At 38.1% G+C, this 14,246-nt stretch overlaps 2 protein-coding genes across 2 annotated transcripts in view; both read left to right on the plus strand.

The window, feature by feature from the left end:
- The window catches only part of arid3a (AT-rich interactive domain 3A), a 38,086-nt gene extending 32,359 nt beyond the window's left edge, over window positions 1-5,727 (plus strand). Inside the window, exons 8-9 of the mRNA XM_072660743.1 lie at window positions 1,130-1,219; window positions 1,386-5,727. Of these exons, the coding sequence (XP_072516844.1) occupies window positions 1,130-1,219; window positions 1,386-1,519 (224 nt within the window). The 3' untranslated portion in view covers window positions 1,520-5,727. The remainder of the gene's footprint in view (window positions 1-1,129; window positions 1,220-1,385) is intronic.
- A 2,973-nt stretch (window positions 5,728-8,700) lies between these two features.
- On the plus strand, window positions 8,701-13,633 carry ctdspl3 (CTD (carboxy-terminal domain, RNA polymerase II, polypeptide A) small phosphatase like 3). Its single transcript, XM_072660535.1, has 11 exons — window positions 8,701-8,958; window positions 10,132-10,252; window positions 10,467-10,583; window positions 10,893-11,001; window positions 11,131-11,248; window positions 11,482-11,568; window positions 11,717-11,779; window positions 11,983-12,062; window positions 12,152-12,278; window positions 12,397-12,492; window positions 12,890-13,633. The coding sequence occupies exons 1-11, from the start codon at window positions 8,842-8,844 to the stop codon at window positions 12,953-12,955; spliced, it is 1,101 nt and encodes a 366-aa protein (XP_072516636.1). The 5' UTR covers window positions 8,701-8,841; the 3' UTR covers window positions 12,956-13,633.
- Window positions 13,634-14,246: the final 613 nt, after the last annotated feature.

Raw genomic sequence — 14,246 nt, forward strand, 5'->3', positions numbered from 1 at the left:
TACCTCCATACAGGAGGAGCATCTCTTATCACTAAGTTGTTCTGAAAGGTTTCTCACCATTCAGTTGTTCTTCTTTTGTTTCATGATATGACACAGAAATGTGCTTGTCTCAGCTTCTCATTCATGCCTTTTCATCTATCTGCATATGGCTTCTTAGTTACTGACCTGGGTGTACTCATAACTGTGATTACTTGCTCAAAGCAGTGCAGAGTATTGTTCTTACTGTGTTACGATACTGAGCGAGGGGGGAATGGGTGAAATTGTACTTGTGAGAAACTCTGATAAGCTTTGAGTAGCATTCAGATGTTGAAGTCCTTGTAGATTTTGATAGCATCAGAGATTAGTAAGAAGGAAATAAGGTGCTGACCCACTTCTCACCTGCTGCTCTGAGACTCGTATGAGGGGAAATCCCCATGATGACAAACAGTGGAACATCCATTATTTGGTGTAAACCAAATGCAAGTGATTCAAGTACTTTGTGGTTTTATGGGACACGTTTCGTAGTAAAACGTGCGCGAATGAGCAATACTCTGAGGCATTATTTGAATTCGTCTCTCTCTGCTCAGAAATGGGAAGATGATGCCCCCTGCTGTGACCCTGTACATTCAGGCTTTTGTAGTGGCCTACGCTGGATAAAACATATTTTTGTAGCCAGTGTAGGCCATTAATGTTAAACAAAGTAAATGCAACCTCGTTAGCTAACCAAACATAAAACTAAATCTAACAAAAGCTAAATAATTAGTGTGGCCTGTGTACACCTTACAGGATCCCTTTCCCTTACAGAATCCTATGCCAGTGCCACTGGCTGCAATGCAAACCAAACCATGAGATCAACCCCTAATAATATAAAGTTTTCATTTTATAAAATACCGCTCTTGTCTTCTGCAAAAGTATCTCTTGCTGATTCTCAGAGTTTTATGTTGTCTTCATCTGTTTTTTTAAGACTCTTCCATTGTGTTTTGTATGTAAGAAGAGTTCCGAAAAGATTTTTTATGATGTTTTGTGTGTCAGTTGATCAAGAATGTGTAGATTTTAAGGTTGTAATTGATGTTTTCATTTAATCACATTTGATCATCAAATAAGTTAATTCATCCATGTATTAATAAATGTTTTCTTTTCCCCATTTTAGATGGCAGACAGGATTCAGCCCTCAACCTCACCACCAACGGCATGAGCAGCATCAGCATGTCAGTGGAACTCAATGGGGTTGTCTACACTGGTGAGTGGCAGATTTCAAGAGCAGTCACATTTTTGTGTGTGTGTGTGTGTGTGTGTGTGTGTGTGTGTGTGTGTGTGTGTGTGTGTGTGTGCTATTTTGAAAGTAAGGAATTAATTTCATTTGCTTGCTAGTTTTATGTACTGTACCTCTTCTTGCTTACCTGCAGGTGTGCTTTTTGCTCAAGCTGCGGGTCTAACTTCATCATCAGGAGCGTCTAACAAAACTCCTGGGGGCCGCAGCAATTCCCAGCCACTTCCTCAGACACCTACCTCATCCACTTCCACCAATCCATCACCTTAAAGGCCTCACATTCTCCTCATCTCAAAGCTAGCTAAAGCCAAAAATCAACCTCATTTTCTAAACAATATGCCAAAAAAAAAAAACATGCAGGAATAACAGATTCTCAGACCATTTTAACGTACACTATCTCAGGTTCTATTACTTTTAGTCTTTTGTTCAGTAGCCAAAATGAACTAAAAAAAAAAAAAAAAAAGAAAAAAAAGAAAAGAAAAAGTTTATGGTAAATATAAACTTAAATAATATATGCAAACCTGTGAATAATTTATTATTTTTTTCTGGGTACACAATGCTTGAAATCAGTAGAAGAGTAGAAACTAGAAACGGTAGCACACTGTTTACACTTTTTACACACCTGCTGACTGACAATGAAGCTTCTTGTTAACAAGGAGAAAACAAGAACATTTTTTTAAATACAGTTTCTTCCCCCCATTAGTGTTATAAAACAATGTAAATAAGGTTCTAAACTCTACATGTATTCTTCATGTATATCTAGAGTGCCTTGTAAAACAACTTCTCGACAGTTTTGACCACATGCTCTCAAAAGCTCTTCCCAACGCAAACGTATCAGACTTTCTGCTTGGTTTCTGATGCAGTGTGCTGAGTGCCTGACTACTCTGCATTTTAGAAAGCTCTGTGGAGAACAGCTTCAAGGTTAACAGAAGTGAAACGCCAATTATTTGGCATCTCGTGGCATAGATCCTTGGGGTGCATTATAAACATACAGAGGATATATTTTTGCAAGCCAGGGTGTAGATTACCTATGTATATAAACCATGTTTAACCATGCTAAGATTTTGTTGAGGTTTTGAGATTGCATTTGAAAGTCAACAAAGAAAATGGAACAATGAAATGAATTAACAATGAAAATGGAAGTTGAAATTCATCCAAAGTAGTTTAGCAAATGACACTGCAACCACCTAGTTTCATATTGTGGATCTGAACCAAATCTTGTGATGTTTTGCAACATTTCTAACGTCTGTGCGCTAAATATGGGTACTTGTTAAATATCTGGAACTCACCTGCTATTACGTTATCTGATCGTCTAATGCACTGATGTACAGGAAGCATCTGTGTACCAGAAAAGAGCCTTGTATGTTCCTAACACAATCTGTATGTTCAGTGACATTGACTTTCTTGAGTGTCATGACTCATGTTTTCACTTTAACTTGCAATAGAAGTTCCAGATCTAAACCTAAATGCTAAAGCAAATCTAAATACTAATGTGATAATCATGCTTTCTGTCAGGATGTATTATATTTATATTTAATTAAGAGCAACTATTTTACATATTACAACCATATGACCTTACAGTGGGGTTCAGTGTCTGAGACCACTAGTAAAGAGCTACCTTCCTGCAGGATTACCTCTCACACCTACAACCCAAACCTAACACACCCTATTGAAGCAAGGACTTCTAAATGCAGTAGTTAGGGTAGGCAGGTAGGGTGGATTAGGGTTGCATCCAAAGACTGTGGGAAGTAACATCTTACATTTTACTGTTTATTTTCAAGTTTAATTAAAAATATCTCTAATTTCCAGTGTGCTCTCAGACTTTGGACATCACTGTATAAAAATGTTGACAAAATTAATAAATAATAAAATCTATTTTTATTACTTTTCCCAGACAAACAGATTTTCATATTCTAGGCACAGTAACGGGGCTTTGCCCTCAACCTAGATCAGTTCTAATCATCTAATAGGACTAAATAAACCTATGAACTAGGTAGAGGAAATGGGTATGTACACTAACGGTTTTACAGGATTGCCACACACCGGGTTTGTTTAGCTTCGAGCATTTCTCACACCATACTCCTCTGATTGGAATGAAGGTATGATTGAATCTTACCAGTACACCCGAGATGATGTCACGCTTGTACCTTTTAGAGCGATAGGATATGTTTTTCTTTTTTAAAGATCTAGTTCAGATAAACTGAAACTGTCGTCATATAGCATGGGATTTGCTTTTTGGGATATGGTTGCAGTTGCCTGTACCGATTTTAGTGTTACACCACGTTCAGGGACCTTTGCTAATTTTTCAGCAATCAGTATCAAGGTTTGGAATCTTTCAGCTATAAAATAGTGTGGTTACCTCACTGGCATGGTGAAGTAGAACTGAACAGTTTGTTTAAGGGGCTTGTGGCCTGTGTACTTTCAGGACACCGTGAAGCAGAGAAAGGCTGAAAAGGTTTACGTAGAAGGGACATAGTGTAGGCCTGTTGTGCATAACCATGTCCTCAAGGTTTTGCCAGTGTTTTCTCTCTCAGCCACAGCTCTAAATATCTGAAATAGTGACTCCTTAGCTTGGTTCGTTATATGCTCACGTTCATTTAGGTGTAGTTCTCCTACGCTTTGGCATATAAAGTACTCTGGCTTCCGCACAGGCAGAGGTGCCTCAGTTTTAGATGAAGTTGCTTGAACAACATTTCCGACCAATCTCAGGGAAGACTTTTGTTATTACTCCTTTATGATGATCAGGAAATGACAGCATACCTCATGGGTTTATAGGCACGTTACTGTTGAACTTTCACTCACTACCTCAAATAAAACATTTTACTCAGCTGCAGCAACACCATCAAACACACACACGACACACAAAGCATATGTACAATGTAACTTCATATTGTCTTCTCATGAGTTTTACTCACAGAGCACATTTGTGCCATTTGTAGAGCGCCTTGTAGCTTTTGGCTTTGTAGGGCTTCTTAAACATGGTTTAGGAGTCTTGTTTATGGTATGTCATTCATGAAAGTTTGAGTCTGTATAAAACCGATGCCAGACCGCCTTCAGCTTCCTGGCACGACTAACATTTTTAATCTTAATGTTAATCCGAACTCAAATAACTTAACTTTGATTTTGAGGTAGCAGTAAACAGATAGCTTGCTGCCCTCTTGTGGATGGAGTATAGCATTGACCTCAGTGCCAGTTGAATTCACACTTCATTCCTTATGTTCTTCTCAAAAAAAAAAAAATCTACTCCTAAAAAATTCTCCTTACCTGTATCCTGTTTTTATTTAGTGGGCAGATGGGATTTCTGGAATAATCTTAGGGGGGCAGCATTAGCGAACCTTTACTATTTTGAGCCTTCAAAGTAAAAAAAACACAGTGTCCTCTGAATGTATTGAAGCACTAGTGAAGTTAAATGATTCCTACTGCACGCTCACCAGCTTAGGATTGAAAATGAAGGTTCTTTTAAAGAACAATATAAAAGAGGGTTTTATTGCCTATAAATGACCAATAGAACATTTTAACCATCCAGGTGGTTCTGCATAGATCCACTACCTTTCCTAGAGAACCCCTTTTTAACACATTAAACTCTAGGTTTATTGTTCAGTTTTTCGTCCTACTGCAGAAACCACATATGATTTGGCAGTCCCACAGGGTTCTATGTTAGGACTGTTGCTACTTGTGGGAGTAATACAGTAAAGAACTGAAGTGTGGGTCTATGCACTAGGTTGGTTAACAAAACATACACTAATCAGCCATAACATTTAAAATCACCTACCTAATTTTGTCTGCCCCCTTGTGTCCCCAAATGAGCTATGACCTGTCAGATATTTCCCTATCCTCTATGTCCTGTCCTGAGTGTTCACTTGTTGCCTAATATTGACAGATGCCACTGTAGGGAGATAAGTCATTGTTATTCACATCACCTGTGAGTGGATTTAATGTTATGGCTTATTGGTGTATGTTGGGAAGATTACATTCTGTTGTTTTCCCTCGGATTAATCTTTTCATATTTGAACCTGAGCATTTCCATCCATTTTGGAGGACACTGTGTGCGGTATATTGCAAAGACAACCTGAATTACTTTAAATCATATGAACGTGCTCATGCTTATTATAGGATGCCTTATGCTTTGACAATTTTGTTGACCTTTTTCTTTTCCTACAGTTTGATGTTACACTAAGACTAGTGCAGTTCTTTTCTTTACTTTTTTTCTGATGTAAACAGCTGGACAGCTGTTAAATGTGGACTTTTGAATAGTAGTTACAAATTTTCGCTGTCAAGAGAAAGCCTTTTATCATCACAACAGCAGCTCTTCAGATGGGAAAAGCATAGTATTTGAAATGGTTTAAATTGCAAGAGCTGTAAAAATGTCCAAGGGGCAAAAAGTGGAGCATCAGTTTTTCAATTGGCGTGTGTGTGTGTGTGTGTGTGTGTGTGTGTGTGTGTGTGTGTGTGTGTGTGTGTGTGTGTGTGTGTGTGTGTGTGTGTGAGAGATCAAATTTACTTAAAAATATAAATGATATATTTTCGTCTAGGTTTTCTCACAACAGCGACTACGTTGTAATAAAATAGACGTGGTAATGAGATCTGCTTGGCCTGCTTGTGTTCATATATGTGAATATTTGTTGGATTTGTAATCAAGGCATTTGTAGTCTTCTCAGGAAATACACTTCTACCTCCAGATCTATGGATACATGTTCATTTTAAGGCTATGGTCACAGCTTGGTACATTTAGTACATGGAAAAAAATGAATTCTATCTTTGTAATGGTGTTACAGAATGTCTCGTGTGTGTGTGTGTGTGTGTGCGTGTGAAAGAGTACGTTCGGATACTTTTTCTTTGTGTTTTTGTTTTGTTTTTTTTTCCCCTTAAATAAAAGATTTATGAATAAAACCTTATTCCACTTATGGGAGTTGCTGAGAACTGGAGAGAAGCGTGAGTATGGTCAAAGTTGTCCTGCTGTTTTGAACAGGGATCGCCAGAGTTAATCATTTGAATCTGTCTTCGTGTTTTGTGACGTTTTGACGACTTCTTTGGTATCTTAAGGGATTGTAACAGCCTCCTGACAGCTCTGAATTGTTCTCTAAGGGGTGGGTGGGAACGGGAGAGAAAAAAACTAAGTCTTTACTTATTTAATCAAGATGTGTTTGTGTGAATAATTAACTTTATTTGAAATATAAATATCAAATATAATTTCTTTTCAGAGAATGTCGACAGAAGTGCAGTTATTTCCTTTTTTTAGGTTGTGTAGCTTTTATTTTATGAATTGTACTCCTTTTCAGACATGCATATGAACACAACCTTGTATAATGATGAGTTCACATTTGGAACTGACTCTCTACAGGATTGATCTGCTGTGTTGATCTGTAATGTAATAATTACAGTCAACTTCTGTTAAAAGGGTTTGTGTGTTTTTGTTTTATTTTCTTCTTTCATTCTGATGTGTTGACCATGTCCTGCTTGATGTACAGTAGGCTATACATTTCTTGCTCAATTTTAATGCAAATGTATAGGCTGTAATCCTTTTTTTTTGAGAAGTTTACATTTTATATCTGCCACCACTTTGTTTCAAGGTTTTGGCTAATTATCATAACTTAAAGAGTTCCAACTGTAAACCAAGATGAATATATAATAAAATGCAGGTCTGGTTTGATCATGCTGGTTGTAACGATTTAATGTGTTGAAGACAAGTCGTGCTATAGAGACAGTACAGTCATATGCAAAGGTCTGAATGTCTCTGGTCAGCTGACCAGTTTTGTTGATGTCTGAAAAGATGCACCTTTTCCCCAGCATGTAAAATTCAGCATGACGATGGTTAAAGTTGTGCAAAGCCGTCATATTTAAGTTCCTTCCTTTTTAAACACACATTAAAACAGGAACAAGACACAGGTGTCCAAAAACTTTTGCTTATAACATTAACCATTAAGCCCCCTCCGCCACCCATGCTGGAAGTTTTTAGTTCTGAATTACAGACACCATCCCAACTCCTCCCAAATGGTACTGGATGGAACTGTGCAGAGAAACTGCTTGCTCTACAGACCAGTGCTTGGAGTGGCTTTATACTCTTCTAACAGTTCTCTTAACTCGTGTTCAGCTTCTCTAGAGCATCACATTTTATTGGCAGTGAATTTCTATGAAGATCATATAAAGACTTGGGTTAGCAGTGGGTGTACATTTTAAAGAGGAATGCCACAAAATTTCTACATACTACATTTCTGCCAAACATAGAATACAGTTTTTTGTCCCACTGCAGAAACTATTCTGAATTATTTGGCCGTCCCACAGGGTTCTATGTTAGGACTAGTGGGAGTAATGCAGTTAAGATCTGAAATGTGTGGCTTTGCACTCAGAGTTAATGGTTAACAAAACATACACTAATCAGCCATAACATTAAAATCACCTACCTAATATTGTCTGCTCCCCCTCGTGTTGCCAAACAGCTCTGACCTGTCAGATCTTTTCCTGTCCTCTATGTGAGGGGTGCCCATGACCCTGTCGCCAGTTCACTGATTGTCCTTCCTTGAAGCTCTTGGTAGGTACTGACCACTGCGTACCTGGGAACACCCCACAAGACCTGTCTGATGTGTTTGAGTTCTGACTCCTTCATCTAGTCCTCACAATTTGACCCTTGTGAGAACGGTCAGAATTCTTACACCTGCCCACTTTTCTGCTTCCAACACCCCAACTTCAAGAACTGACTGTTCACTTGTTGCTTAATATATTGCCATTTGACAGATGCCACTGTAAGAAGATCAGTTCACTTGTTGCTTATTATGGGATGCCTTAGGCTTTGACAATTCTGTAATTGGAAGAGTCAGCTGTCTCAATCCAAATATAGCTATTTTTATTTACTATCCAAAATGACGTGAGCCTACACATGTCTTCTAAATTATTTTATTATTTCTTTTAGATGTAATCTTGACGATGATAAAGTAATGGGGGATTTTTGGGGAACTTTTTTTTGTTTTGTTTTGTTGTTTTAGACCTTCAGACCTTCTCAAAACTATCGTAAACTAGCATCCCAAGAATTATACAATAGCTATAATTGTGTGAAGCATTCGCAGCTTTATGAGCCTTTTGCCTGCAGACGCCATCGCTCATTTACAGCAATCGTCTGAGATAAATATAAATAGATAGGCAGAAGGAGTGTTTGTATACTTTTAAATATATCTAGCAGTGTAAGGCTACACACTGCCTCGCCTGCCTGTCCTGAAAAAGTGTTGTAAACTCGAGGTCGCTGTATTAACCGAGTATTAAGCTAATGGTAACCCACTTCCCGCTGGTTCCGATAAGCTTCCAGCCTTGACTGTTTCGGACTTCCCAACGTGAGTCCTGCTTCACGTTGGTCCTGTTGTATTCGAAGCTCCGCCCTTTAAACGAACCCTTCGCCGTGATTGGCTGAAGCTCAGTAGGATCGCTACCGGCATATTTAAATAATTAAAAGAGAGCGAGCAGAAAGTGTGGTGCGGTAGTTTGGGCCTGCAGCTACAACAACAACAACAACAACAACAACAACAACAGGCGTCCGGGGTTAAATACGGACTTATGAAGCGTGTTTACCTTTCAGTATCGCGGTTTAGTTATTAGTTAGCAACATGAAACTTCGGTCGCGAATTATTTCTCTTGATAGCCCGTCGCCTCAACCGAGGACTCCGTGTCGTCGTCGGGCGGATTTAACTCGAGTTCCGCGGATTGAGCGAAGTCGCGCTGAGGTGAGTCCACACTCAGTCGCTCAGGAAAATACAGTTACAGATGACTGAATAAACTAGCTACATATCGGTGGGTCGTGATGTTACTAGGGTGAAGTTAGCTATCTAAGTGTTTAGCTAGCAAGCTGGCTAAGCTAGCGGACTGAATGAAGCCTGTCGTTGCTGAAGTCGTTAACCATAGCTAGCTAATGTAGCGATGCAGTATAGCTAGTGCTAGTGCTAGCTAGCTAACTAGCGTTCGCCACCGGAGCTAGAATTCTGTATTTATCTAGATTGCAAATTCAATATATCCGTAACATCGGATGTAGTTTACTATAGTTCTGATAGTTAGTAATATGATAACTAGCTAGCTAACTCGTTAAGCTAAATGCTTCGCATTAGCACGACTGGGCCTGCACCCAGATTTGTTAGCCGTTTGCCAGCTATAGCTGTTTTCAGTTCAGAGGAGAGGTGGCGCTGTTTTAGGTTTGTTGTTTTTTTTTTAGGGTTTTTTTCCCCAATTTTATTCGGGTAATGTAATCTAAATTAAGTAAAAGTCTCTCTCTCTCTCTCTCTCTCTGTCTCTCTCTCTCTCTGTCTCTATCTATCTATCTAATTTACTTATAATTAACAGTATTACCAGGTTACTAGAGCTGCTGTGTGACGTCTAGGTACATCCAACAGTTATCAGCACGACAACTGAATTTATCCTTTTATTGGATCCTTTAAAGGATGTGAAATGTGACCAATCACAGAACCCCCCCATTAACAAATATAGCTACCCTAGAGGGATAAAAGTTATCTATAGTTATATATAGTAGCAGTGCAAAACATACAATTCCTGTTCAGCATAATCTTTCCATACCACAACTTGCAAAATGTAATTACTAAAAGTACTAAAATGTGTGTGAAATTTATTGCAGGTCATTCTATATTGACAAAGAATTTGTAATAAATCAGATGGTTTTTGAGCATGTTTGCTTAATTTAAATTCAAATGCTTATGCTTCATCTGAATGGCCCAATTGTGTTACGTTCATACATTTGATTGATAACTTTTGACATTGTTTTTGACTTTAATTGACCTTAAGTACTGTCTGCTGTTGATGATGTGATTTTAATACACTTATTTGGGGAAAAGAGATGTTAACAGCTCAGTTTTTTCTTCTTCTTTTTTTATGGTTGTGAATGAATGTAGGATGTGCAGGAGGTTTTACAGGACCGCTCTAATTTGTATTGTGATGCCGTCCCGACTGCAGCAAAGCACCCACGCCTAAGACGTGGAAGGACAAGGGCTCTACCAGTCGAGGAGTTTAAAGGTAAAATCATGCTGATATATGGTGATTTAAAGAGTGTCTAATGTTTGATTTGTTGTGAAGTAGCCATATTTACCTAAAAACCTATTTGATTAAGCATGAAGCACTTTAGTGACCTGGCTTGTAACTCAATGCTTCAGACTGGAAATTCTTAACAAAGGAGCGGTAAGTTGTAAGGGTAAGGAGTATTGACTGAGTTGTGCTCTTGAATCGGCAGAATCTGATTTCAAGACACCAGTACGGCATCGCAGAGAGAGACATTCCACATCCGCCAATCCTGCTGCACGTAGTCTTTACTCTCCCATAGTGCGTTTCCTCACTCCCACCAAAGACCGTAAGTAGCCTAAACTGTGATTCACTATTGACTGACAGGGTGTTTACTCAGTGTTAAATCTGTGCAGCATATGCAATGGCTTATATTGCATATTTTACAGCAAAGACTTGTATACTGTAGTCTGTATTATTGAATAATTAGAAGGTTCTGATGCTAGATGGACCTGTCGTGTACATTAAACCACACTACTTGGTTTAATGTTAAAAATGCTAGTGTTCCCTGACTCTCCACAGATGTCTATGTAGGTGTTTTGATGAATCGGGGCATTTGCATCATCTTACAAAGAATTTTGGACATTCTGTTTCATAGATGAACGTCCCAGGAGTGGTGCAGTGTTCAGCCCCGAACAGTGTGTGTTTGGCTATAGCTCCACTGGTCCTCTGTCAGAAGATGAGGAGAATGATGAGGTGTTCAGTCCGTAAGTGTGTTGCTTTTTTTCCCCTCTCTCCCCTAGTTGCCTGTATAGTAAGGAAATTTAAATTTTACTGCTTCCCTGCTATAATTTTGAAAATAAAACCTATTTTAATGTGGGTTTCCCCTCCTATAGGTTTACATTCATCAAAAACATTCCAAACCAGTCGCAGCAATCCAGATCAGCCTCTGCTCTTCGGGACATACCACCAAAGACAAGAAGCACACCTGCAGCCACAATGGTGCTTGACTTGGTAAGATTTAATACAAATAAATAGATACATTTTAAAAACACATTTACAGTTGTGAAACACTGTTCAGGCTACAGATGTGCTGTGGTGCTGTGTATTTCGTCCATACTTGAACATGAAGGCTTACTTTGGCCAAGATTTCAGTATCCGTTGCAATCTGGTATTGGCATTGGACAATCTGTAACAAAAGTCTTTAATCTGGGTCATTTCTAACTAATATATATGCTATTTCTTAGGATGAAACACTTGTGTTCAGCTCACTTAATATGATTGAGGATGCAGAGCACACGTTTAACACATGCTTTCAAGACCAAGAGTACAAGGTTGGTTGTCTTATTATTCATGCATCTACCCATTTACCAACCCATTTGCTAATTTAGCTCTATTTAAATTTTTGTATTAATGCACATACTCTGATTATTAAAATAAGGAAAAAGCATGCCTTTTAATTTGTTTTTTTTTTCTTCATAGGTGTATGTGGTTCTCAGACCATATGTGATGGAGTTTCTACAAGCTATGGCAAAGCATTTTGAGGTAAAGTGACTTGACTTGGCAATGACTATTATACAAACCTCATTCAATTGGTTGGTTAATTCAACAGCAGTCAGCAGATAAGGTCAAACTTAGCTGCACACTACTGTGTCTCAGGGCTAGAAATGGAGCATTAGAATGTAGCCTGTATGGTTGTATGTTTCCTTTTCAGCATTTCTTAATCTTGTCACTTCTGTCACTTCTAGATGTTTATTTACACCTCTGCTAAAAAGGAATATGCAGAAATGATTGTGGATATATTGGACCCAAAGAAAAAATTGTTTAGGTGAGATGCTTTACTATTCATTTGTTGAAAAAAAAATGGAATTACTTTGATCTGAAATTAATTTCTTTGTTTTTCTCCATTTTTCCAAGGCATCGTTTATACCAGGATGATTGTTCATGTGTTCTTGGACACTATATTAAGGACCTAGGGGTGCTGGAAAGAGACCTTTCAAAAACCGTCATTTTGGACAATGCTCCTCACACTTTCCCATACCACGTATGCTTGTTTTTTAAATTTTTTGTAGTGGTTACCCTTTATGTTGTCATGTCACCAGCCATTTTGTGAAAAGTTCAGATGGGACATATTCCTAATTTATTTTTTTTCTGTGTTCTAGCTTATGAACATGATTCCCATAAAGAGCTGGAGTGGAGACAGAGATGACAAGGAGCTCCACAGGCTCATACCTTACTTGGAAAAGCTCGTCCAAGCAGTAAGCTGACAGCTGCTTTTACCTTGTGCTCTGTAATAGGGCTGCAGGGAATATTTTGTGCCAATTAATTTATGATCTTAACCTTTGCACTGTACAAATTAGCAATTTGTTTACTGTGCTGTGGAGGAGTGAAGAGCACCAATGTTTTGGCACCATAATAAGTAAATTGCACAAATTTTATTCCTCTTTAAGCTGCTCAAAAGACTTAAACAACTCCTTCCTTATAAGAACTCCTTCCTTTTGTTCCCAAACGATGAATTTATTTATTAGACCATTCTCTGAAATTCTTCATGAAGTGTTTTGTTTGTTTGTTTTTAAAGAATTGTCACACACAATCCACACATTGAATTGTGTAGTAGCCTCCTCCTAACATACGTTTCCCCGTTCTCTTTTTTAGGACGACTTCAGGACTGTGCTAAAGAGAAGGACTGATCACTTTCACAGGCTGCTCTCTGAGGATTAGAGTTGTGTGTGTGCGTGTGTGTGTGTGTGTGTGGTGTTTTTCCTCTATGTAAATATTATTGCCGTCCTTTTTGATAGATGTAAATAATTGTATTTTTCATTTGATCTACCAATTTGAATCCCTCTTTCAGTTTTGCCTAAAGACTGAAGTATGTTGATAATTGTTAATTATACTTTTAACTGTACATGCTTAAAGGGGATTTTGCTGCCTTGACTTGTTAGATATGGCCTTACTGTTGGCATAAGAGAACATCTGCAGAAATCTTCAACAGGTAACAACATTGAAGCCGCAAGCAGCTTCTAAAGTGCGTCATAGATGCAGCTAAACACTGTTCTTTTTCTGTGTTTTCACTTTTCTGCAGTGGTCATAAATGTTGCAAGTTGAAAACTCATTCCTCGTTAAGACATAAAGGACTTGAATTTTAGGGCACAATGTAGTAAACTCCTCAAAAGTACCTTCACTGAGCCTCATTTGGGTTTAATGCTTTAATTAGACACATTAAGTGTAATTTATTGCTAAATCCTTATTTTGCCATGTCTCATTTTGCTGTTTATTTATTACCATTGCTGCTTTTACATGACACTTCAAATATGTATGTTATGTTCTGATACCTACTTTTCAAAAGCCTTTCTCAACTACTCAAACTTTTACAGTGAAAAAATAAAATTTTGGTCTGTCTTGCCCTGTTTGCCTGCCTTTCTGTCTGCTTTGGGAGAAGTGAAGCATTTTGTTATACAGTACCAATGCAGTGTTTGAGATCTCGCAGTAGGGGTCATTGAATTTTTACCAGAGTTTTTAACCTGCTGTATTGATTTAAGTATCTTAATGCTGAGTATCCAGTCCAGTATTTGTGTTTTAATATACATGACAGGCACACAATTCAGGTATGATGTGAAGCTAATTAAACAATGTGATGGGCTAGACTAATTTTGGTACTTCTTTAATAAATCACCATTTTACAGTGTGTTTAATATGTTACCATGCTGTAGGACTGACCTGTTCATTCTTTGCATAGTTAACCCTTTTTATGTGGGCACAAAGCAACTAACAGCTGTAGTCAAGAGTCCATGATCCATGATCAGTAGCAGGAAGTTACAAGGCTTTGGGCTTGGCAAGTTACAAGATATTTTTAACTTTCAACACTAATGAATTAACAATCTAAGTGGAAGTATCTATATATTTTATAATTTATACCCTGTGATGGTTTCAGAACACCCCCCACCCCAAAATAAATAAATAAATAACACCAAGTTCAAAGAAATCCCTGAAATGCTAAAACACCATGATATTT

The sequence above is a fragment of the Salminus brasiliensis genome, chromosome 17 (assembly GCF_030463535.1).
Source record: "Salminus brasiliensis chromosome 17, fSalBra1.hap2, whole genome shotgun sequence".
NCBI lineage: Eukaryota > Metazoa > Chordata > Actinopteri > Characiformes > Bryconidae > Salminus > Salminus brasiliensis.

Bases quoted from the DNA above. Each gene is read 5' to 3' on its own strand.
- ctdspl3 (XM_072660535.1), top strand. From the start codon at position 8,842: ATGAAACTTCGGTCGCGAATTATTTCTCTTGATAGCCCGTCGCCTCAA. The intron at 12,279-12,396 runs GTATGCTTGTTT...TCTGTGTTCTAG, and splicing joins CTCACACTTTCCCATACCAC to CTTATGAACATGATTCCCAT. The intron at 12,493-12,889 runs GTAAGCTGACAG...TCTCTTTTTTAG, and splicing joins TGGAAAAGCTCGTCCAAGCA to GACGACTTCAGGACTGTGCT.